At 41.9% G+C, this 25,878-nt stretch overlaps 3 protein-coding genes across 4 annotated transcripts in view; all 3 read right to left on the reverse strand.

The window, feature by feature from the left end:
• Window positions 1–11,245, reverse strand: part of skap1 (src kinase associated phosphoprotein 1) — a 29,977-nt gene extending 18,732 nt beyond the window's left edge. For both annotated transcript variants that reach the window (XM_041067369.1, XM_041067370.1), the window contains exons 1-4: window positions 11,001–11,245; window positions 9,691–9,796; window positions 9,074–9,099; window positions 8,691–8,807 (exon numbers count right to left, since the gene is read on the reverse strand). In XM_041067369.1, the coding sequence (XP_040923303.1) occupies window positions 8,691–8,807; window positions 9,074–9,099; window positions 9,691–9,796; window positions 11,001–11,040 (289 nt within the window). In that variant the 5' untranslated portion in view covers window positions 11,041–11,245. The remainder of the gene's footprint in view (window positions 1–8,690; window positions 8,808–9,073; window positions 9,100–9,690; window positions 9,797–11,000) is intronic.
• An 8,618-nt stretch (window positions 11,246–19,863) lies between these two features.
• On the reverse strand, window positions 19,864–21,095 carry hoxb1b (homeobox B1b). Its single transcript, XM_041029554.1, has 2 exons — window positions 20,478–21,095; window positions 19,864–20,174 (listed from the first exon to the last, which is right to left on the reverse strand). Exons 1-2 carry the CDS (start codon window positions 21,034–21,036, stop codon window positions 19,864–19,866), a joined length of 870 nt encoding a protein of 289 aa, XP_040885488.1. The 5' UTR covers window positions 21,037–21,095.
• Window positions 21,096–22,420: 1,325 nt separating this feature from the next.
• Window positions 22,421–25,509, reverse strand: LOC121175735 (homeobox protein Hox-A3-like). The gene is made up of 3 exons (XM_041029555.1): window positions 25,443–25,509; window positions 24,048–24,394; window positions 22,421–23,004 (listed from the first exon to the last, which is right to left on the reverse strand). Exons 2-3 carry the CDS (start codon window positions 24,298–24,300, stop codon window positions 22,421–22,423), a joined length of 837 nt encoding a protein of 278 aa, XP_040885489.1. The 5' UTR covers window positions 24,301–24,394; window positions 25,443–25,509.
• Window positions 25,510–25,878: the final 369 nt, after the last annotated feature.

Below are 25,878 nucleotides of genomic sequence, written 5' to 3' on the forward strand. Positions count from 1 at the left end.
AAAGCTACACAGTAGATCTGTCGTTCTCTGTGATGTTGAATTTTCTATCACAGCTTTTATTGGGTTTATTTTCATTTATGCTTTTATGTCGTTTTAGTTTGCTTTAGAGCTGCAGCAACTGTTTTCCTTATAGATTCATTTGCCAGTTATTTTCCCAGCTAATCATTTGATCTATAAAATGTCCTTTACTATCAACCTGCCCAACGACTGAACATGAAAATTACAAATTTACATCACACTAATCTTATTAAATGCATGACATTTCTTAAGCAACGACAGAAGGAGAAATAAATTACAGTATTTACTTGCACTGACTATAAGTTTAAAAAAAAAAAATCAGTTGACACTATTAATGGGATTAATAAATCTATTTAAGAGCGGGTAAAGGAGGTGACCCCCCCCAACCCCACCCCACAGCACAGGTTCGAATCAAAATCGGCAAGTTATCATATGTTTTCTTTCTCCTTTGCTTAGTCCTTGAGCACGGGCGCCTTCACAGTGCCTTTTTCGATGCAAGAGGTATTGCATTGAATGCAGCATCAGGGGGCAGGACCTGACCTCCGCATGAACTCTGCTGATGAGGTGAAACAGAAGGCAGAAAGAGGCTCCCCCGGCCCTGAGGGGGCTGAGGGGAGGAATGCTGCTGATTCTACAGACGAAGCGAGCGAGACCGCAATCCTCTCCGATACCGTCCTTGATTAGGAAAAAGGATTCACTCAGTGCACCTTCACCCACCCGGCGCTCAATCTGCGCGCAGGCCAAAGCTAAATTGATACATTTTTCCTCATTACAGTGGGAGGCCTTTGCTGCGCGTCCCTCCAGCAAGGCGGCCGTCAGGAGGGAGGAGAGAGACTGAGAGGCACTGAGGTTAAGGGCAGAATGTCTTCCCTGCCCTCCTCTCCTCCCCCTGATTTGATTAGGACTTCAGTCATCGATACATAAACCGTGTTTAGAACCTCCTAATGCATGTGTTTGAACCAAAGAAAACATGCAGTGCATTATTTCAGGCTGCATGATGCCTGCGTCGTCATCTACTAATGTTTAATGGGACCGGGAATTTATGCAGGCGTGATTAAAGTTTTTTTTTTTTTTTGGATCAGGGATGTCAATCAGGTTAAACAACAAATCTCTGTCTCTGACTTGAGATAAAAGCTTTACGACAGACTGAAGCCGTTTTCTTTAATGATTTGGATTCTGGAAAATCAATGAGACTGCAACTACACGCCATGCAGAGATAACTAGTGTTTCTCTCTTTTATTGTCTGACTTTGTCTGTTACAGTTGATGCAATTTGGAGGAAAAAAAAAATGTATGTGCCTCTGCAGGAATAGATGTCAAGTCATTCTAGGCTCCGTTTGGTTCTGTTCCTACGTTCAAACATCACAGGCCAACCACTGCAAAGACACTAAGGGGCTAAATTTACTATGTGACATCGGCTTCCCCCTGGGCAGCTATAAGCAGCGTCTACAGCGACCCTGAATTTCCCTTTTCTAGATTTACTACCACTATTCAAATGCTTAACTGCAGATACAATGATCCTCTAATCGCTGGGGATGGTTTTCAGCTGCTTTACTGACAGAGACAAAAAAAAAAGAAAAAAAAAACACAGTAGTACCAATATAAATACCAACAATGGAAGAGTTGGGGCCCACAGGAGAGCCTGCATATCTGTGATAAAAACGGGACATAACACGGTCAACGACAGAGCCTGGAGGGAAAAACACTCAAAGAAAATCAACACACTCCCCTCTGAATGTACAGTTATTGCAACTTTAAAATGCTTCTGTTATTTTCACTAAAATGCTTTAAATATAATTTCAGCAATAATGTTAAGTAAATATGTTCGTGAGGACTGTTAATGCACTGCGCTTTCTGAGCAATATCTCATGCCCGTTACCTTTATATATAATCACTCTTATTTTATAGTCACTGCTGCTACATATTATGCCAATAAACAATTATATGATGCTATCATTCTTTGACTCCTTTCATAAATCACCAGCAAGTCTGTGGGCAACAGGTGCCACAGGAAAATTATTCTGTCAAATACAGCGAAAGGCTCAACGAAATCAGTGTGTTGTTTAAATCAGATGCTACGGGATTCATTTAATTTAATTTTTTTTCCGTGGATCGGATTATTCATTCTTAAAATTTGCAGGAGACTGGAACATAATTACTTTGATATATTCATTATATATTTTTAACATGTTTCCATTTAGTCTTACAATTATAGGTAATGACAGAGTATTTACTTTGGATTTGGCCTTTCTGAGCAGTTTGTTTTTCTTGGTTTCTTCTTTTGCTACAGAAAATATGCCTCATTTTGAAACAGCTACAATAAAATAAATTGTGTAATTTGCCCGTATATAACTACATACATTTTTATATATATTTACATAGCTGGTCAACATTTATTAGTAAAATAAAAACAAAATAATAATCGGAAAAAGGTATTTTTCCAATATACAACATTTACATTTTTTTTTTCAAACTTTTGATCTCATCTTTCTAATTTGTTCAAAAACAAATAAGTAAATAAACCTGTGACAAAATAAAATGGTTTTGCAGTGCGTCATTCAGAGGAAATGGTAAATCATCCTCTGTGACAGTAACTGCTGCAGAAGTCATTCAAAACTGATTTTATGACAATTTACAAATGAACTCATAGAAGAAATAACATAAAACAGCACGGATGATCATCATTTAACGAATGTTTTTTTTTTTTTGCCAATATTTGTTAGGTTTTTAAAATTATGTTCACTGTTTTACCAAATAGAAATCAACATTACACTCACTGAACACATTAAATTAAGCAAAATAGCCCGATCAAAAAAATTTAAGAAAATAATCATTTAATTATGTTCATTAAAGTCTGACATTTTATAAAATGTTTGTCACTTTAACTGTGACGACATGTAGAGAATCTATATTTTGAAGTTATTTATCTAAATGCATAACTGGTTTCTTTAAATCAAACGAATTACAGTTTAAAATTCTGCCAAACCAGAAAACGTTTCTAATTTCTGTTCTATAGTTCTGATTTTATTTTTCTGAGACACGCTAACTTACAGCTTAGGCCAGAACAAATCAATGACAAAAGAAATCCCACTGCAGGTAAGCAATCCTCAAACAGCACATAAGCCCACGACAGCCCTGTCCCACTTGGCACACACACACGGTTCTGACTTCTCCCAGCTGTGCGGAGATCCCGGTGTAGAGAGGGATGCATCCTCAACATCCCTGAATAACTCCGCAAGGGCATGTTAATGACCTTAAAGTGCTACATTACAGCAACAATTAAACAGAGGGATCCCAGAGGCACTGGGAGCCGTCGTGTCACTGTCTGTGTACAGGCCAACACATCTCTCCCATCTCCATTTATTTCCCTAAGAAATCAGCGGGGCCACCTGGGCTTGGCATTGAAACTTCATTCATCTCCAGAAATGGATTCCAGTGGAGGGCAAAATCAAATTCTCATTTGCAAGGCAGGGGGAGAAAGAGAGGGAGTGAATGCAGGAGGTACCTGGGAACGCTAACCTCTGGGTGAACCCGCCGCATCTGATAGTTTTGCTATTTGTCTGTGACATTGACAGCTCTGGGGGAGATTAGGAGCCACCCTGCCCCAGCTTCCCACTTTGCATTCTGCCTATGTGCCTCTTTACAGATGGACTGCTGCACATTTACCTTCGTCTGTTTTCCCTGGGCTTCAACACGGCGCTACACCAGAGGCAACGCGGGGATGTAATTATATGCAATGCTACAATAAAACAAAGCAAACGAGGGGAGAGCTGCATCAGAGGGTTTACAAACCAGGAGGATGCAAAAACTACACAGTGTGGCTTTTGGTGGGGGTGAAGCCAGGGATGAGAGTGATGGATGCCCTTCGGTTAAATACGTCCAAATCCCCCCTTCAAGCCGCTCTCTTCTTGCCAGGCAGTGTGAGTGAGTGTGTGAGAGAGAGTGTACAAGATTAATAGTGTAAACAGCGAGGGAGAGAGGGAGAGAAAGGCAGCCAGGAGAGGGAGAGAGAGAGAGAGAGAGAGAGAGAGAGAGAGAGAGAGAGAGAGAGAGAGAGAGAGAGAGGGAGAAAAGACTATCAGCATCTGCAGCAGCACAGTAGCCCTGGGGGAATAGCGTGAACTTTTGAACCCTGATGGCAAGCAGTCGCAGCGATGCACACAGCCTGCTCCTGCCTCCTAATGTGAGTGTGTGTGTGTCTTTCTAGAAAAGCACACAGGCAGCAACCGAGGGAGGAGAGGAAAGGAGAGTGAAGGAGAACGAGGAAGAGTGGAGGTCATTAACATATTCCTCGCTTCCTTGCAAACGAGCAGCCGCTATCCAAATGTCATGAAATCCATACACCGATGAATGCGGTGAAAAATTAATCTCCAGGCAGATATTCTGACGGATAGATACAGTAGATGGCTATCAGCAAGTCCAAAGAAACTTTGTGACTGATGGGCGTTCTGTGACAGGAAGGCCAATCATTCACACAACTCTGGACTGAGTGCAGACAGGTCACAGGTTGGCCAAGTGAGAGGCCAAAGGGCAAAAGTTCAGTAGGTGGGGGGGCAGCACGACCACAGGCCAACAAACCTGCAGGGAGGTTATCTGTGCAGACCCCAGAAATACTGTCCAGGTGCTGCATTTCAATTTCGTTGTACATTTGAACAAAGCATGATTGTGCAATGACAATAAAGATTTATCTTATCTGATCTGGAAACTGGTCTAAATGCTACTCGATGGTTTACTTAGCAACGCTCCAACATTTTTGTCTGTGTCTCTTTCTCCGTGACTTCAAACACAGCCAAGGGCCAGTTGGCACCTAAAACACTGCTGATCAAACCCCTAATGGAGCATCAATCTGTGAGCTGGCATTGTTTTTCCTTTTTCACCAGCCAAGAGACCCAGGCAAGCGCCATCAGAAACACTTCACTCGACGCAGCGTTTTCAAGCTTCAGCCAAAATGACAAAATTTAAATTTAATATTCTATTTACCAGCGTCGTGTAATAACGTTGTTACTGTGCATTGGCTCCTCATATTCAAATGAGAAATAGGCAACAGCGAGGCATAACTTCAAATTGGTTATCCTACTGCATTCTATTGCCAGTAATTGGTTTAGGAAATTGGGCTGGTGCAGTAATCACTGACAGGAGTCACACTGCTGCATTCTTTAAAAAGGCCTACACAACACAACACACCTGCTTATAGAGCAGAAAATATTATTCAACTAAGTCATACATATAATTTTTTAACTAAAATGCCAACACTTTCCAAATTCCAGCTTCTACATTTCAGCAGAGAGGCTGATTTATTTCTTTTTTGTCTTTTTTCTTTGGATGGAAAACAAACCATGTTTGGCTGTTTTATACACCAAATTATTAAATGAGAAAATAAATCAGCAGCATAATCAAAATAATCACCTGTGAACCAGAATATACACAGTCAATAATCACACTTTCTGTGAGTTAATATAATTCAAAAGGTTCAAGAAAGAAACAAACACAAGCAGATAAAACTATGGGGGAGAATAACATGCACATAGCATTAAAGTTTTGTGAATCAATCCTTCAGAGCCTATATCCACACCTGAGCAAACACAGGCTACATGGTGCATCATAACAGAATAATCACGATCACAAAGAAGAAGCGGGAGAAATTTCACAAAGCGCCATCTTTTTTACACGCCTCCTGAAACAAAGCTCTTCCTGCAGCACTTTGTCATCACTGCAGCTTCCCAGCAAACATCCCCGAGCGCCCAGCGGTGCTCCCCAATCAAAGAAAAACAAACAGGCCATTTCGGCTCCGTAAACTTGACCTGCAAACAGCATGACAGGACTAAAAGCCCCACATCTCTGGCTGTCTCCTGGGGTCTTCTTGTGTACGTGTGGTGATGTGTGTGTGGGTGTGTGTGTGTGTGTGTGTAAAAATGAGACTCTGTTTGCCCGAGGGAGAGAGAGGGGTTTTTTTTTACATTTATTTGTTCATGTATGCAAAAAGTACTGGAACAGCAAAGAGTGTGTGATGGAGGGAATGAAGAAGAAACATCGTGAAAATGTGTGTGAGCCCAAAATAACACCGAGACCGAGAGAGAGGGAGAGAGGTGGAGGTTGCTGAAGGGGGCAGACGAGGCTGGGGTGAGGCTGCAGGCGCGGTCAGGTCACCGGTGCGGTCGGCGGGTGAAACTCAGTTCACATTACCATGCAGACACCCGGGCTAACAATGGAGGCTCCATCTGTTCCTGTCAGCCATTACAAATCTGGTGTCACCCAGTCCGCTGAAGACAACAGGCCACCGCATCTAATCAAACGGCACAGGCTCCTCCTGCGTGTAAAAGCAGCCATCGACTTCACACTCACTCACTCTCTGGTTAGGGAACAGAGAGCAGCAAAGGCAGGCAGCCGATTACCACGGATAATACATTCTCCGAGTCACAAAGTCTCTATTGTACAGTAGGCTCAAATAAAACGATACAATTAAACCCTGAAAGAAAAAAAAACTAAATTTTCTATCTTCTTCTCACAGCCAAACGTTATTCTCTAAATCACAAAATTATAATTTATTTTCACAGCAGAGGTAATCTGCTGATTTCTGCATTAAAAGGAATAAAAAGAAAATTTAAAACATCCCCATGGATGACTCTTCTTCCTAAAATGTCACTGATTTCATTAAGTGGTCATGTGGCCATTATTTTCCACAAACACTCCTTCTTCCCGTGAAACAGACCGCCCCTCAGAAACGTGTGAGCCGTTTCTTTCAACTGGCAATGAACAGAGGATGAACTATGAACTCTACGTGCCCTCTTAGTGAGGACACAGGCCATTCACTGCGCTAACATGGCCGCAGTCCCCCCAGCAATAAAAAGACACAGCGCGGTGAGGTGTTCACTTTTCTGACAGAACCAAATGTTGTGATTATTGATCTAACAAACAAATGTGTTTTTTTTTAAAGTGTAGTTATTTAGTGTCAAAAGGCACCAGTTGGTGATAATAAAAGCAAAACGCAAATGAAAAAGAAAGAAGATTCTCGTGGTGCTGCATAATTGGCTATTTCTCAGATTTAACGTCGACAATGGTGTGACAACATGTTCGAGCTTTAACGACTATCATGTTCCACGGTAACAGACGGCGTAGTTTGTAGTTGGGCGTGTTACCATTATAGCCTTAAGGGGAATTTTTAAAGCATTTTATGGCTTGATTTTGTTTGTTTCCCCAAGGAAATCTCGCCTTGTTTATTCTGAAATAAACAATTTCAAAAAATGAATTATCATTGTCTCGTGGTCTATGTTGCCGCCATCTGCTGTGATTTGTTTACTCTGTTCTTCCAAAGTTGCAGAGAAAGGTGGCAGTTACTCTTCTGTGGGCAGAGGACAGAAGAGTTCATTAAGCCGTTTCCAAATAAGGCGATCATTTTTGACTACATCCAGCTGGCATTAACTACCGGTGTCACAAAGCGATCGCGGTGACAACATACTCTTTTTTTTCTGATGGGGAAATTCCACGTGATTCCAGCTCCACCTCAGGAAAGGAGCTGAAAAAGAGTGCAGGGTAGACACTGGCACCTGAGGCAGCAGAGTTAGTAATGCCCACCTGCAGCATGTCACGTCAAGGGCTATTAGCTGGCGCATAGAGTCAGAAATACAAAAAGTCTGAACAGGAGGGAGGGCAAGTCCGAGAAAGGAAGATAGAGAGAAAGATTGATAAAGGGAGAGAGGGATGGAACACACATGGCCCCTCAGGTACAGTGTTGTATTTCAAACCCGGTTGTGAAAGAATAGAGGGGCTCGGGGTCAATCAATCACTGCATTAGCCTGCAGCTACAAAGCCTCCTCCCTGTGTGGGCTGCCTCCATGCCTCCCATAGTCCACATGTACAGCTCAAGGATACAGACCAGGAGCAGAGGATCTGCCACTGGAGGGAGCTCTAGGTCACCATTCAGGCCTTTCTGAACCACCAGACCCCCTTTCTCCAGCTCCAGGCCGGCCTACCTGCACACTGGCTAGGAGGGAGAGGAGAGGAGAGGGAGGAGGAGCCTATGATGTCACCAGAGTCGGGCAAAGAGGTAGGAGGCCAGTGGCGAGAGGGGAAATTTCACATATGTGGTATAGTTTCTCATGTTAATAGGGCGAGAAAGAATATACAGCATAAAAAAAGAAAAAAAAAAAACAGGTCTGCCTGCGCTACCTGTGGCAGTGTGTAGGTGTGTCAGGAGGATGTTAAGGATCATGTGTTAAAACTGCACTTGTTTAGTTCTCTTACAGGAACACCGCATGTCTCCTTTTCAGTGACACAGACTCCTCCTTTTTTTTTTTACCTTTTCCTTTGTCGATGCGAAATTCCTGGCACGCTGGAGTCCATTCAGTGGAAACACGTGTTCACAAAGATAATATAGACGCACATGTGTCATTATTAGGGTTAAAATTTCATGCCATTGTTTGGTTAAACTAGATGGTATGAGCTGAAAGCTTCATGTAATCTGGGCCAATGTCTGCAGCTCAAATTCAAAATTATTGTGGGTTTTATTTCTAACGTAATGTGTGAGGAAAAAGCCATTAGTGCTGCTTTGCCGCGCAGAGACACCCACATTTAGAATCAGGCCTTTTTAAGTTGAGATCCCTGCACTGCGCAAACAGCCTACACTCTCTCACACACACACAGAGGGAATCAGAATCAGGACTATTGTTAACTTACACTCAGGGCCTCCATCATCCTGGTAGTCGGAGGCTACAGAGGCGTCGTCTGATGGGGCAGAGCGACCAAGGCTGGAGCTGCGGTTGTCATCAGAACCATCTTCTTCCCTGAAGTTTGCTGAGTGTGTTTATGAATGTATGATAAAATGTGTACACGTGTGAAACAGAGGGAGATAAAGCAAATGTGAGAGAGTCAAGTTTTTAAAAAAAGACTTAAAAGCTCTTGACATTCAGTTGTAGGTAAATCTGTCGCAACTTTGTGCATTTTATCCTATCAGAGTAAGTAATTTGCACACATACACAGATATAAACAGCGGAAACAACTCTGTCGTCAGAGCTGATAAAGTACTCTGACACAGATTGCTCAGTGGTAATTTTACTTACAAGGGAAGGGGAATTCCTGAGGGTTTCTGTAAAAACAAAATAAGAATAAATCAAAATCTGTTGGACTCAATTGCAAAGTTTTTCTGTGCTTTCATTTTTCAGACAACTCAGCCCCAGTATTGCTTCTAAAATTCAGTAATTGCTTCTTGCACAGAAGACCACAAAACCACAGGTTTTCTGTACTAGAGCATGCCTGTCGTGCAGGCAACACCAGAGGAGATGGTTGTTTCCGGAGTAAACTACTGCACTTCACATAAGAGTTTCACCTCTTTGGGTTTGTGGACTGTTCATCATGTTTGGAAATTAAATCATGCTAAGGTTAGGACTAAATGATCCTGATCAGAAAAAATATGAGATCTTTAAAAACTTTTAATAGCAATAAAAAAAAGAGCAAGAACAAAGTCTTGAAGGTGACACCATTAGATTAAATGAGTTCCTTCAAATGTAATTTTACCAACTGTGTTTAAAGCAATTACAGCAACAATTAAGGGTCTTGTGTGATGTTAAAAGCAAAGTTAGATAATGTTGTCATGAAATTACACCGCGAAAAGTAAAGCAGCCTCCTGTGTCTCTAGCTAAACACTGGTTCCACGTCACTTCTACATGTGAAATCCTACCTTCCGTAGACGACCATGAAGTTATTGAGCAGGACTTTCCGTGTCTCTTTCGTAGATTCACTGAGCTCCTCATCTTGAAGGACCTCTTTTACAAAATATTCACAGTCTGAGGAAACAGAAAACAGCGTGAGCGTGGCATTGGTGGCCTGTTTTTCTAAGGACTTTCAGGTAACAAGATCACAAGCTAAAGCAAAGACATGAAGTATTTAAAGTGATTAACAAATGTTACTTAATCACATCTGATGGTAGCAACATGTCATGACCTTGGAGTATAAAGTTCAAAATAAAAGTCTGAAATGTTTAAGAACTGTTGTGTGTTTCTGTTTCTTTGAAACTGTGTTCCAACACAACAGCCTTTCTCAGGTCTCAGGTCAGTGCTCCTCCTTTACAAAGAGTACAGCTCTATGTTTTGGTGTCAACTGTCTGTACTTTACACATCGTTAAGATGAAAACTCAAAGAAAGTAATTATCGTAAAGTCTCACTGCTGCAAATTAATGATAATATAGTCCCAGTCTTTCTATAATGGCCACTGAAGCTGCTAAGCTGCTTATAATTTTACCACTACAATGCTTTCTCAAGGCCAATTTAACAAAAATATAGAGCTACTCTTTGTTTGGCTTGACTTCTCAAACAGAAATGCATCACATTTTCAAATATTTAAATAAAAGCAAGAAGTTATGATCAGCATTTTCTTTCATCATGGTACCAAACTGAACCCTAAAGTCAGAGTTAACATCACAGAGTCATGTGAGACCTGTCGTTATGATACTGTAGGCAAAGCAGGCAGGTCCGCATCACTTATCTGATTCAATTTCTTTATGTCCTCACTCACATACAACACATATGTACGGACATATGCAAATGTTTTTCCAAAGGCTGTGTTTGCTGGCCTGGAAGTATTATGCAAATCTAGCCAGTACCATGGTGCCACCATGTTAGCGACAACTTACAGTTTATTACCACGGTTGAGAAATATGATGGGTTTTTTATGTTCTAATGTGTGCTTTTCTGTGTTCAACTGGAAGAAGTGACACGACACATGAGAATTTTGTGACCAAGACAATAAAGAATTGAAAAAAAGATATAACACCAACTACTTTTTTTAGGTTTTCACTTTCACTTCTCTTAACCATCTATTTTCTCATAACCAGCAGAATCAGAAACTATCATTGTACATTTTTTTTATTTAATTATGTTGTGATAAGCATGCCTGCTCACACTATATTTCCATAGTTGCACTCTAACAGGATTCAAAGATAAAACTGTACAGTTTAAAACAAATATGACAATAAAAAAATCAAGGCATTACCGATCAAAAGTCTCCTGACGTCGTTCGGGATCGTCCCCATCCCTAACTTTCACCTGTCCAACTCAAGTCACTTTGGTTTGTCGACTTTTCTGATCTTTTCTGCCCCTTCACACTTTTTTTTTTAACACTACAAGTCAACTTATGCACATATCATACTGTTACAGCTCCATGACAGAAACAAAAGCCTGGCATACACACACACTCTCACAGACGAGCTGCCACAGCATCTAGCCACCTGTGTCCTTGTGCTCTCAAACCTAACTTCCGTGCATGAATCTAGATTTGCACAAAATGGGGTGGAGCAGGTGCAAAGACGACAACTTCCTCTGCACACTGGTTTCTCAGACAAGGCCAATGACAAGATTTCACTGACACGGAGAAAACCCCTCTGTCTGACATAATAACACTGCCGCAGAGCGAGGCCTAAATATGGCCCAAGATCTGCCACTCTGGCTACTTTTAGCAGCACTGGGGCCAAAAAAAACTGCCTTTTAATAAAGATGTGAAAAACGTTTTAGGCTATGTAGGCATTTGTGATGAATCACAAAATTAACAACTTGAAAAAGTTGAGTAATTTTGGATTTGACTGGATTTTGCTGTGGAAATAACATACTAGCTCTGGCTCTCTTTCTAGGGTCAGCTAGAGCTGACAATTATGTGATTAATCAATTAGTTAACTGATGGAAAAGTAATTGACAACCACTCTGATAACTCAATAATCATATTAGTAATTTTTAAGTGTAACAATTTTAAGTGTACCAACTGATCACTCTCTAGTTTACCTGCAATTAGTACCAAATTATCTGCTACTGTCCAAGAAACTTCCTAGGAGATTATTTGGTAATAAACCAAATAATTTAGGCACCATAAAATAAGCCTTAAAAGGGTTTCTTTAGCCTAAAAATCCTTTGGAAACCATTGTTTAGTCTGTGCCAAATGTGCAGTAAGCTCCAGAATTACTGACTGGGAAGCCTCCAACAGTGGTGAGTGGTTTACACAGCAATGTCCCAGTTTTGTGGTTAAACAAATAACAGCCTGTTGGTGGGCTGCATTAAGTATCACAAGCAATTGATAATTTTTCAACACCGTCTTACACAGTTTGGTTATTCTGCTAAATACTGCACTGCCCAAACACAAACCCTGAAAATTTTCACTCATACTGATCAAGACCCTTAAAACGAGTGTGAGCCTTTCCTGCAAAGTACGTGCGTTTTGTTAGACCATTATCTTGCAGTCATATTTTACCCACCTTTACGTTTGTTAACCCCGCATCACCGCCGGTGATTAACCGGTTATCAGGCACACCTGGTCAAAGAAGGCCTTCCCTTTCCACGCTGAGTCGTCGGGCCTGTTGGAGGGAAAGCTGAGCAGTTAGCTAGCACAGAAATGATAACTTAAAGCCATTATTCTCCACCACTTCCTATTTCAAGTCGCTTTTTACGTTTTTCTAGAAGCTAATACTGTGCTTACCTGAACCTGTCGACCACTTAGCATAACCTGTTGTTGTTGTTAGAAGCGGTTAATTAGCTAGCTTGTTTAACGTTAGCTGGCCTCTGAAAGCACCCGACATTCCTCCTCTACCGACCGTATTTCTCAGTAAGTTCGTATATTTACCACCTAACATCGAAATAAATGTGGAAATTAGTTTTCAGAGTGGTTTTATATGATTGTACACGTACCTAGATAACTGCGTTTTTCCCCCACTACTGTTGTATGGGCGCTGCGTTCAAGTACTCACGCTTTCCCTGTCGGTTAATGAGACTGTAAAATTGTAAATCGGCCTTCAAGCGGTGTCTTTACAACGATAGTAGAAATTCGCTTTTAAAGTGTCTTTTGTTTTAATGCACTCAGACTATGTTTTTTCCACAACATTGACAATTATATTAGAAGTTAGTTTTTTGCTTTGTTTTTATTTAATCCGCACTGGGTACGTTTTTACTCGACTTTAGTGTTTTGTGCTGCGTTCACGTTGAAGTTGTAAAATCGTAAATCAGAAATGTTTAACGTGCAAGCGATGGTTTGACAACGAAGGTAGAAATTAGTCTTTAAAAATGTTTTTATATAATTGTGCACTGCTTAAGCGATGTTTTCATAAGTGGTTTGTGCAGATGTTGCCTTCAAGAACTCACCATTTCATAAGCTGTGCAATTGTAAATCACAGTTATAGTACATTTAAGTGATGTTTTTTGGTGGAAATAACATAATGGGAACCTGTAATGCTGAAATCCAGTGGCATAAAGCTGCTTTGTGTTTAAAGATAGGACAAAATAAATGAGCAGGGATGCAACTGATGTTTTGCAAGGCCATACCACAGCAAATGATATGTGGCTTAAATACTAAATCAGATTTTCAAATGGTTAAACCGCTACTTCACCCTCAATGACACACTTTGTCAAACTGGGTATCGTAAATTCTCACTTTCACTGTTTAAATTACAGTATTCACCACTTTGATGGGTTCAAAACTAATTAGGATATTTCTGACAACACATGACTGCAGCATCGCTAAATTGGTCCCTCACTACATTTGACAGAGCTTGGATGAATGGTGTGTATTACCGGCTGAGGGTGAACAGCAGTGTGTTGGACTGGGCTGGGCTTTTATATACACAATTGACATGTGCAGTGGAGGCAGTGGTAGAGGTAGTAATACTAATAGAAATAGTGTTGGGCCTCTCTATCGCTTTATTGATCTTGTATTACTGAAACAGTACAAGGAAAGCCATCAAGTAACCAAAGCTCAATCAGACACCGCTCACATCGACAGAATACACCGGATATCAGTCAGGGCTGTGTTGGACTTATGTTACATTCGTCTTACATTTTAAAATATGCAGTGTGTATTCAGGCTCATGAGATAATTATTTCGTATTCCAGACAACATCACACAGATGCGCACACAACATTAACTGCTATCAGACTAACAGGCCTGATTACTTTAACAGAAATGGCTCATCATGCAACATTTTGAATCGTATGTAAATTGTAATAAAATAAAAGGCTGTTTGCATTGACGATTTGCACAGTGTTTATGTTTTTTTGCGATATGTAAAACAGAAAATGAGAAACTTAAGACATTTTTTTAGGTGCTGCAGTGATCTCAGACTCTGTGATTCCTCATGTTCTCTCTTAAATTGAATTCAGAAAGGATCCCAGTTATTTTCTTGATTAATCATTTGGTCTATTAAGCTTCAAAAAACAGTGGTAATGTCTAATTTGGTCTAAAAATGTTCTATTTGTTATAATGTAAGACCAAGAAAAGCAGCAAATTCTCATGTTTGAACCACAGAATATTTGGCATTTTTGCTTAAAAACAATGAATTGATTATCTAAATGTTTGATGATTATTTTATCCTTGCCACTCAATTGCATTTTTACTATTAAATAAAACTGTCTTTTCCAACATAGCAAGTACTGATGATGGTCTCCTTCCTTGTTACTTCTCTACAGGAATCCACGGGGTCAGGGCGAGTTGAATCTCATGTCAGAATTGTCCCCACGTTGACCTGCGCCTGACTGGCCTCCCAGCAAAAAGCCCCTGTGAAGGTAAGAGGAACTGGGGTCCCCTCCCCTGGAAAAGAGGTTCCCTCCCCTTGACAGCTCCACAGAGCCCCAGCCACCTGCCTGCTGGGCCAGCCCCATATGAAAAGGGAAGCCCTTTGTAATCCGACGGGGATTACACCACCCAACAATGCACTGCTGAAAGAGCGACAAAAGCCCTGTATCAAACGCCGCTGAGGGGGAGCAAGGCTATGATCTCCCACTACTACCAACACTGACTCCTCCGCCACCTCTCATCTCCCCAAGAGGTTCTCCCCCCTTTAGCATTCGCTGCCTCTGTCCTCCCTCTGCCCTCTCATCTCTAGGATCTGGCCTTTTATCAGCGCATTCCTTTTCATTTGCATTGCGGTGTGGGGAGGGACAGCGGGTCTCTCTGATCTGATAGAGCCAGGAGAGAGAGTCAGGAGGATCCTCAGGGCATGAAGGGTGTGTGTTTGAGTGTGTGTATCCTGTCCTGCAAACACACACACACACACAGACATACACACCACATTGCATTCTCAAGAGAGGCAGGGACCTTTTTGCAGTCCAGAGTGACAAACAGTGAAGCACCCATGCCTGTCTTTCAGGCTCTGTTTGTCTTTACCTTTGTTTCAGAAAAGGAAGTGTTGTGGTTAAGGGGCATGTTTTTGCTCAAATCAAAATTTTTTACAAAGAAATCCTCAAAAAAATAAGCACAAGGCTCAAGTTGCAGATTAAACTGTTACCATTTGTTTAAAAAACTTGGTATAAATCACTCTGTGAGAATAGGTGTCGCTTTTTCCAATAGCAAATATCTTAAATATCCCTAATTTAAACATGTCGCAGCATATTTCAAACCCTTGATGGAAAAAAAAAAAGGTGTTTGGCCTGATTCTTAAGGGTCTGGTGTAAATGTTTGTGTTGCTCAAGGAGATAAAAAGAGGTAGTTTACTTTTCGGATTTCCTCAGAATCATTGTATTCTCAACACACCCACTGCTCAAACATACATCAGTGTAGGGGGGCTTTGGTGGCGGCGAGGTAAAAAGTGATGATAGATTGAGGACACAAAAGACAGAAGAGCAAATGTGTTGCGCTAAATCTACAACCTTCACTCAGCCTCACACTGACTGACTGACTCAGGGGGTTACCTCAGCTTGTACTCAAATCAATGTTAGCCCTGAGAGCATTGAATAGAAAATCATTCAAATTGTATTATGTTAGGATATATGAGCCATTTCAAAATATTAATTCAGCATTATTTGAGGTGTCTGTTAAGGATAGCAGTTACAGCTAGCAGCGCGTTGACTCGACTGAGTGATTACATGCCTCTATTACACGTGATATATGAATGTATGAGAGGGACCTATTTTTCATTACCAAGACATTGTCCCCAGGGGCAGTAGTTAAAGAAGAATCTATGAATTATCCCCCTGGAACAACTGGCCCTTGTCATGAGCCGAGGAGAGAGGCAAAGGAAGGGAAAGGGAAGCACAGCACTATTGATAGTAGAGGATTGAGAGACTGGAAGGACGCCAGAAGAACGTGTCTGCCTGAGCTTGTGATCCTGCACACTGCTGCCTCTCCCTCTGTCCAGTTAATTGGAATACAAAGCAGAGCGGGGTCGATGAGAGAGCGGTGGTGGTGGTGAGGAGGAGGAGGAGACTGAGTTGGGGGGGGTGGCGGCTGCTGTCTGTCTCCACCAACACTCAACCTTCACTGCTCGCTGGGAATTGACTAGGGAACCAGCAAGCGAGACCGACACACTGTCACTGGTAAAATGAACTGTCACCTTGCATTTCTCAACCTCCTGGCGGCATCGAATTGGCCGCTTTGAACCATGTGACGTGACACTGATTGAGTTCTGGTTTTCCCCTCCTGGGCTCTAAAGGAAGGAGCTGGTTTAATTTCAAGTGTACAGGCTCTCCATGCAAAGTATCCAGGCCGGGGCACATCATTGTCTAGGCGGCGAGCATCGCTTCAAACCTGTATCTTTACACCAAACCTTTCATGGGCGCCCTATTCCTCCTCACCACCCCTCATTATTTCATTGTGCTGCTTCGTTACTCTGCCTCTCAGCTGGTCTTGTTTTTCTTACGGCATATAGTCATGGCGGTCTGACAGGCACACGAAGGAGGAAAACTATTAGGGGTAGCCATTTGGATCCTGGAGGCAATCCCAGGGAGTATTAAGACGTTAACCCTGGCCAAGTCACTTGTCTCTCTCAGTTACTATGCTGATGGAGTGGGGAAAGGATGCAGTCGCAGGGGGACCCAGGAGGCTGGGGCTTCAGGTCGGCTGCCGCTTCCAGATCCAGTAGAGCCTGACTCGGATGGGGGATGGTTGTCAAGAATCTCCCAGGCTGGGTTCAAAAGAGCCTCAGTGCCATAACAAAGGAAGAAGAGAGTGTGGCATCCATAACTAGGCAGCATTTCTTATCAAGGCTTCACTGAACAATAACAGCAAACTGTGGAAATTAAATTCAAGAATAGATTTACAATTTTTTATAGTCTTAAAAACAAGTCAGGAATCATTCCTCCTTTTCATACTGACCGTTAATAGATCCTTTAATAATTGACTTCTAATCACTTCCAGTAGAAATGATGTGAGAGAAAATCTACAGTCCTCGTGTGCAAAAACAAATTCTAATGTTCAGCCTAAAGATAGTCTTTTTTATTACTGCTGTCCCCACGCAATTTGATTACCTCAGACTGCTGAAGCTTATTCGTTCTGTCACTGTTTTAATGTTCATGTGGACACCTGACTGTTTAAAGACAGACCTGAGAAATTATGAACCTCACCCTTAATGTTGAAATGTAAATCTACAACGTAAAATTCATGTTTATGATTTTTTTTTTGTTTCTTTTAATCTCCAACACTTTGTCACCGTCTTAAAAAGTCTAAAAATAAGTGTAGTTTTCATTAAAATGATTAATAATGTAGAGCATGTGGTTATGTTCTCAGGTATCTTGTTTTGTCTGACCAAAAGCCCAAATCCTAATGATTTTCACTTTACTGTCATTTAGGACAAAGAAAAGCATTAAATCTTCTCTTTTGAGGGGTTGGCTCCAGCAGATGTTTGGCATTTTGACTTCAAAATGACTGAAATTGAATCATCAAAATTGCCGCTGATTTATTTTCTGTCAGTTAACTAATCAATCGAATAATCGTAGCAGCTCTAACGAACAGTCCTCTGTCCTCTGGTTCAGTTTTCTAGATACTGTGGCTGTGTTTGATATCTGCCATTAAAAATGACTCCTCTGTGGTATCTCTCAGATGACCAACCCCCCGTTATCCCATGAATACTCTATCTAGTTTTCCTTTGAAGCCCTGGGTCCCTGCAGAGTGACATGCGACAGAGGAACTGGTAGAAAACCAAGGAAGTGAGCCTTGCAATAGACTTGTAAAAGAGCCTGCAACAACTGCAAACAGCATGGGGTACAAACAGCACTGGGTTGACCTCAAACAAAGTGCAGGGGGGGGCAGGCTGGCTAAAGATGTGCAAGATATCTGAGGAGAAAGAGGTTGGCTGCCGTATTTATTAATAGTCCTCATGTTTGTGCAGTCAGGTGCTCGTGTCACAGAGTTTTTGATTATTTTCATGCCTGTGTCGGAGCTTCCACCTTGTCCCTTTGTGTTCATTAACCATTTTCTCCTCCTCTCCTCTCCTTGCCCTACATTTTCCAGCAGAAGGCAGAGAGGGCTACACTGATCCGAAGGTGAAAAACATCCTCCTCCTCTCCCCCAGCTGAACATCTGTCTCCGTGGTGTTGGCTGCAGCACAGACTCTGACACCTCCAGATGGAGAGCCCACTGGGAGCATTGAGGTATTACCTACAGAGATGGCAGGGATCACACCTCAGGAATGAAGTCCCACACTTGTTTTCTGCACCGTCCCCTCTTTTTGTTGTTGAATCTGTCACTATTCGCCATATCGATTGTCGCCTCCCCAGTCCTTGGCCTTGTGACTCATCTGAAGAGGAAGCTTTTTGCTTGTAAAGAAGCGCATGACAACAAACCTCTTAGACCTTTTCTAATTTACAGTAATGGGCCGTATGGTATTTCAACTGTAACTTCTATTCGTGGAGGTGTATTAATTTTTAATATAGTTGTGAGAGAACTGCATACTCATGCAGATATATTTCGAATGATTGCTGATTTCCATTTCCTTGAAACATGTTTTCCAAAGGCCTAAAACAGTTTAAAGTTCGCACAAACTACAACATTGGCTAAATGGCTTATAACCTTATTAGTCTAGATATTAAAAGCAGTACCTGCAAAAATATAAAGTGTGGGAGGCCTGAGTTGACTCCTCTGAGCCACTCCGGTGTCTTGACAGATTGACTCTGCATTCATTTGTGGCTGAACTCTGCGTGAACCTCAGCTTTAGGAAAAAGGGCACCAACAGGCCAGTGCTGCTGGGGCAGAATCTGTGTGTGTAAACCTAACACCCAGTGCAAATATTGGAGCTGCTTTAGCATCGGATGAACCTAGGTGGCCAGGTCTGGCAAACGTTTAGTGAAAGGCGAAGCCAAAGTGAGGACTGAGATGTTAAATTATCAGCTTAGCTCCTCTGTTTTTTAAAAAGATGGATGTTTCATAAAAAAAAGGATAGAACTTAAATCATGTAAAATACATATGGATTTCTGTGGCAACCTGTGTCAGCTGTATCCAAGCAGAATTTGGGTAACAAACCAGGGGTGAGACCTGGCTCCCTGGAGTTTGTTGTCATGTTTAGAGCCCCTGGAGGTATTTGGAGGTGAAAAGGTCACTGGGAACCACCCCATGTGTTGTGAAAGATTCCTCTTGTCACATTATGCAAGGGGACTTTGGTGAGGCTATTAATGGAAGTAAATATAGAAAAGAAGTTTGTACTGCAATGTGAGATTTATGGGAATTTATTTAGGCGTATAGATTTAAGAATAAGAGGAAAATACTTTGTCAGAGGGAGTGAGTTCTGTATCAGCATTTCTTTATTACATACACACAAAACACAACTTTTCATTTTATAGACTTTATTAAGCTAAATCATCTCAACAATTGTTGGAAAATACCCTGTAAATAAATAGTGCAAACAATGACACTGAATACTTCAGTGCTCCAACACAAAACACAGCATGGGCCTATGATAGGAGGATTACAAAATACAGTAATGTTTGAAAAGACTTTTTTTTAAAAATTCAGTTTCAGAAATCAATGCCCTATAATCACATAAGCAGACACAGACATACCCTGTATATACTTAACAAGTCCAGTTTCCGTTTTTTGGAATGGTGCAACTGAGGGAAAGGTGTGGAAAACTGCTCAGGCCCCCAAAGCCACGTATATTTTTTAAAAAGTCAAATTACGGTTCAGAGTCTTTCCCCTTTGCCTTTGGAGATGTGTCAGGGCCCGAGAGTTTCTCCGCGGGTGCAGGGGTGTTGACCAAGACGCACCCCAGTTTCTCGCGTTTCTTCTGCTTCATCCTCCGGTTCTGAAACCAGATTTTCACCTGCGTCTCGTTGAGCTCCAGACTAGCGGCGACCTCCACCCGCCGTGCCCGCGTCAGGTACTTGTTGAAGTGGAACTCTTTCTCCAGCTCGGTCAGCTGCTTGGTGGTGAAGTTGGTGCGTATCACGTTGTGTTGGCCGGGAACCCCGAACTCGGACAGAACAGCTGAGGAGAGAAATGGATGAATGGATGAATGGATGATGGAGGAAAACATGGAAACTCATAGAGCTAATGCATAGGGATTAGATGAGAGTGGGAAAATGTGAGAATGATTAGAAAAATGTACAAAACGTTAGTTGCCAAACATTTTTTTCAGAACAATTTAAAACACTTTGGCTCAATTATATCAGCTGGATGTTTGCGCACCGTTTACGCACTGTGAGCCAATTTTGCCTTCAGAGGCCTCCTGGGGTCTCTAAATTGCACTTCTGAGCTCTAATTTTAAAATTTGTCTAAGGATGAACAAACCTGTTTTAGGAGGATTCCTCTTCACTTTCATCCAGTCGAATGTTTTAGAAGTTTCCTCCACATGCTCCAGATCCTTCTCCTTACTTTGTGGCGGTAACCTTGTGTAAACACTCTCTGAATATTCGTGCTGCCTTTGGTCTCCGTTGCCAAAATGCAGGTACTGGCTGCCCGTTGTTACTCCAGGCCCACAACTGTCCCCGGTGTAGGGGGCCATGTTTGTTCCGAGGGGTGAAACTTGTGCATGAATGAAGTTCCGGTCCTGCTCGGAAGCCAGGCCGTACTGGTGATGTCCGTACTCCAGAGGTGACCCGTACATGGAGTTTCCCGGTGTTGAAAACTGCAGATCCAAGTTGACGTGTGTCTGGTGGTGCAGAGGGAGGCTCGGAGTCTGGTGGGGCGCAGAAGTTGCTGCAACTAAGCGCCCGTCCGGTGCGTAACTATCACTTGTTGCGCACGAGTTTGACGACATGTATCCGTGGTTCAAATTGTGGTATCCGGCCTTGGCACTGAAAATATTTGCTCCCCGGCTGCACATGGGGTAGTCTAAGTAGGAGTTCATCCTGGACCTCGGCCTTTTGTTTGTTCAGAACTGATCAAGACTGAGCAGTCATTAATCGGTGCTCCCTTTGCCCTAACCTTCTAGGCAGTATGTCAAAGCTGTAAAACTGCCTTCCACCCTCATATCACCTTCCTGACACACCATGTGACCGGCTAAACGCCAATGGCGAAGGACCCACGGCACTCTGTCAAGTCTGCGGGCTCGTCCATCAAACGGCTCGCATTTACATGACAAATGCTTCAATCAAACTCGCTCATCCATCTGATAAGAACACAAACATCAGGACACATTTTCAGGCTGCAGAGTTAGAGGAGCTCAAAATGACAAATTTATGACAATGAAAGTGACAACAGATGACTATAATAATAATAATAATAATAATAATAATAATCATTTTGTAATAGGTATAACAACGGTAAATATTCTTTTGACCAAACCTAATAATACAAATTGATAAGGATTAGTTATTAATTTTCCATTTAAATAGGCCTCCACGCTGTATTAGCTATTTTTATTATTTGCCTGTTTTGCACCAATTGTGTAGAAAAACTAAAATTTAAACATCGAAAACTGGCTATTTGTTTACCTAAATTTAAATTTGGTCAAAATGCGTATTGGCTTATTTCCAAAATATTTCTCCGGCCTTTAGACAACATGAATCCTGCAGACTGACTCCTCTGAATCAGTGTTGTAGGGGATAAAAAAGCAGAGCAGTGAATTCAGTGATCCATCATGCGCTCTTTTTAAAGATTGACAGCTTGTGTGGCCCACTTTTCCCATAAAAGAACAAAGACGCGTTTAAGAACCATATAGGCTTTTTTTTTTCTGGCGTCTTTCCTTCTTGCTTGAGAGTTAAAGACACTCAGACTATAATGTAATATCTTCCTAAACCTATCACGTCCACAGTCATTCGTAAGGGCGCTGTAATTAAGTAAGAGTTAATGTGATGCTGTTGAGCTCAAGTTCTAATTAAACTTTAACAAAAAAACGGAACATTTGCCTTTCCAACGTTTTGGCTGCATCACAGGCATCTTACTGTGCACTGGCTCTTGGTGGAATATTTACTCTGGAGAGGCTGATGGAGCGAAATCTCAATAAACAGCTTTTTATTTATGTTGCCTTAATAACAACAGTGAACATTTTAATTTAAGCCACACAGGGCTGGATTATATCGTTTCCGAGCGAATGATCAGGAGAGGCTCATGCGTAAAAGTTAACACAACAATGAGAACATTTTCAAGAATAATAAATATGTATAACTACAAATAAATAGCATTATTGGTTCAATAAATAAATAATAAAAAAACATGCTTCAAGACAGATCAGTACTTTTTTTTTTTTGTTCCTTAAAGTGAGAGTTTTTTGTCTCTCAGCCTCTTGTCTGCTACAGATGAGTCAGCTTTGGAGCTTGCATGATTCTGTCCTGAGGGGTGCAGTTCTGTGAGAAGTATGAGCCGTGCACATCGAGGTTCGGGTTTGTTGTGTGTGCGGTGTTGTGCGTGTTGTACTGCGCGTCAAACTGCGGGCCGTGCGTGAAGCTTGGAGCTGGATATTTGGTGTATTCTGCCGGGTACGACGGCTGTGACTGATGTTGTTGGGATTTGAGCGGAGGAGAGGCCGGCTGGTAATCCCCGCCCAGATGGACATAACCCAGGCTCGACAGAGTGGGGCTGCCCGGGGCGGAGGGGGAGGACGGGGGTGAGGAGGAGGAGGTTGTGTTGTTGATGGTGGAGAGGCCCTGCACTCTCTCGTCCTTCTTCTGCTTCATCCTCCGGTTCTGAAACCAGATCTTGATCTGCCTCTCGTGGAGGTTGAGCAGGCTGGCCATCTCCACCCGCCGCGGCCTGCACAGGTAGCGGCTGAAGTGGAACTCCTTCTCCAGCTCCACCAGTTGCGCGCTCGTGTACGCGGTGCGCGTCCGCTTGGAGGCCGGGGTCGCGCTTGGGCACTTCTCATTGGCGGCGCAGTCTGAGCAGACAAACGGGTAGAAAGGGGAAGGTTGAACAGGAAGCAGTCACTGGGTAAAAGGAGAAGTTTCCAGAATTTGTCTTCCTTTCTTTCTGAATTTATTTTACGCTTTCGCCTCTTTGTACGTTCAAGGTCATTCTCAGTCAGTTTCCTACCTGCCTGTAACTGCTCTTCTACCTTCTAAATAAATCTTCAATAAATGAATAAATAAAAATTAGACAACAGGGATCAAAAACATCACAGGAAGAGATAAAGAGAAAAAAACAAAAAGAATGAAAACGCCTTCACTGAGGCCACACAGGGGTGTTAACAAATAAGTCAGAGGTCGTGATATTACACAAAACTTTGCTGCATAAAGGCTGCAGGTATATGAAAAATAAGGATTTAAACAGTGGTGACCAGGTCAGGTTTTTCAAAAATGATGTTCTCTCAGTAAAATGATGCCAGTTCTGGATATTTTGCTCTTTTTTTTTTAATATATATATAATATATTTAGTCTTTTCTAAATCGAGCTTCTAAAGATGAAAGATGTTATGATCTGTGTAAAAACTCATCATTTTGTGCTAAAATATATAAATTAACTTGGCTTAAATGAGAAGCTAATTGTCAGGCCCTATAAAGAGAAGCCGCCTCACTGGCGTTTTCTCCACTAAAAATCCATTTTATAAACCAGCATTTCCAGATTAATGGCTGTTTCTGTGCCCTCTCACTTTAAACTTCCCAGTTATTTCTGTAATTTTATATTTTTTTTCGGTGAAGCGTTTTAGTTTTGTTTTGGAAAGTGCTATACAAATAAATCTGATTGTTGACTTACTTTAAATAACATCTTCAGACATACAGGGGCCTAAAAACTGAGCCAAGGTGTTTCTCCTTCTGCTTCATGTCTGACTGAGCTTAATTAATAGTTATCTGACCTTCTGAACCTGAAAAAGCTAAAATAAAAGCTAATTTCCTTAATTAACTCAGTGAGCTCATTAAAGGGATCATAAATGAAAAGGCCTCATTTGAAAACAGTTGCTTCCGGTTCTATACGCCATACAAACCTGAGATTCTCCTGCCGTGTTTCTGGTTTGAGTGTCTGGACTCTTTCATCCAGGGGAAAATCTTTTTGCTCGTGGTAAACTTGGGGTTCAGCTGCTTCGACCTCCGGGGAAACGTCTCCATTTGCGCCAGTTGCTGGTGTGCGGCTGCTGAATGAGCGCAGCCAAACACGCTGGCATCGTGCAGGGACTCGCTGTAGAAATCGTGGTGGTGGTGCTGGATGCTGTGTGCAGCGCTTGTTTTCTGCATTTCCATTAAATGTGCACCGGGGGCCCCCTTTGACCTTGTGACGGAGCGCTGGCAGCCAAATGTCACATGGCAGGTTTCCAGAGAGCCCTGGGCTTCTGGCCTGAGAGGATCCAGGAGAAAAAAAAAGACGGAGACAGAATCAGGGAGGAGACTACATGATCCATCTTATCAACTCAATAGTATGCTGACATGAATAGCAAGCCTCTCCTGACCAGCGAGGCAACGGAAAATTAAGTGTTCAATGGAAATAGACTCTCTGAAAAACACTGATTCGAGGATAATCTTGTAAAATCTTGGTAAAAATTAAAATATTTTTTGTAGTTTTGCTCTTCACAGTTAGTGCAGACTTCACTGACCTACAACGAGGCTCATTTTCTACTGTTTTAATACAAGTAACACAGAGGATATATCATGAATCCAGGTTTTAAAACGAGATTATTTCTTAAGACTTTTGTTGTTGTTTTTGATAAAGGATGAAATAGCTAATGAAACGATAACAATGGCAGCAAATGTCAATAATAATAATCAGTCTACTCACAGACATCCCTAATATAAATAGGCCTAAAAAGGAAAATGCATTTAATATAAATATAATAGTAAATACGCTATATTTAGTCTGTTTTCAGAAGTGTGTTACTTGAAATTACATCAGGCCTGTGACTGTTAATAAATGAAAGCCTTTATTCAGTAAATGGATAGTCCTGTCTCAAACATTTTCAAGGGAAAAAAATTAAATGTTATATCACATTGTACTGAAAAGCTCATCCATCAAACACAAAATAATACACAAGTCCATTGTGCGCTGCAGCTGTTATTTTCCCCTTAACGCGATTTAAAACAAAATACCATCTTTTCAGAGAAAGAAATCTTAATTAAATTAAATTCACTCTCCTTCCGAAACGAAACAGAGCAAAATTATTAAGCAGCAGTTTTAAGGACTAAGAGAGAATGAGAGTGAGAATAAGTCTGGAGGCATGCAGCTTTATGAACTCTGGTTGAACCGCGGCTGGAGTCAGGCTCGTAAATCATAAAGACACATAACCCAGTCCGCGGCACAACAGCCCCGGCTGCCTTACCTTCCCCTACCTACATTCATTCCTCTCAGAAACAGTCCTCACGGTTAAAACAAACGCACCGGCTCCTCTCACCTTCCGCAGAATCCCCCAGATTAGAATAATCCCCGCAGAGGAAGCGGCGCTCCCGCTTCGGATGATGTGATGGTGATGTGGCTTTGGGGGGGAAGCAGAGTGGACAGTGTTTCTGCAGCTCACACCGCCTTGCATAGCATTTCTGCACACAATGTCAGCCTGTGTGTGTGTGTGTCTGTGTGTGTGTGAGTGTGAGTGTGTGTGTGTGTGTGTGTGTGTGTGTGTGTGTGGAAAAAGAAACCCTTTCTGCTGATCATGCAAGCTCAGTTTCAGATATGGTAATAGCCCTGCGATAAAGATAAGAAAGGGGGTTTTACGCCTTTCTCTACGGCAAATCGACTTCCTCTGTGTCCTCATGACAATTAGAGCAGAATGAAAAAACCCTCACAGCATAAAGGTGACTCAACAGAGGGCGGGAAAAGCTGAAATATTTTAA

Source organism: Toxotes jaculatrix, chromosome 21 (assembly GCF_017976425.1).
Source record: "Toxotes jaculatrix isolate fToxJac2 chromosome 21, fToxJac2.pri, whole genome shotgun sequence".
Classification (NCBI taxonomy): Eukaryota; Metazoa; Chordata; class Actinopteri; family Toxotidae; genus Toxotes; species Toxotes jaculatrix.

Excerpts from the sequence above, each read along its gene's own strand:
- LOC121175735 (XM_041029555.1), bottom strand. The coding sequence starts at position 24,300 with ATGGAAATGCAGAAAACAAGCGCTGCACACAGCATCCAGCACCACCAC. Across the intron at positions 23,005-24,047 it reads ACACGGCAGGAGAATCTCAG|ACTGCGCCGCCAATGAGAAG; the intron begins GTTTGTATGGCG and ends TTGTCTGCTCAG.
- hoxb1b (XM_041029554.1), bottom strand. The coding sequence starts at position 21,036 with ATGAACTCCTACTTAGACTACCCCATGTGCAGCCGGGGAGCAAATATT. Across the intron at positions 20,175-20,477 it reads GAGGAATCCTCCTAAAACAG|CTGTTCTGTCCGAGTTCGGG; the intron begins GTTTGTTCATCC and ends TTCTCTCCTCAG.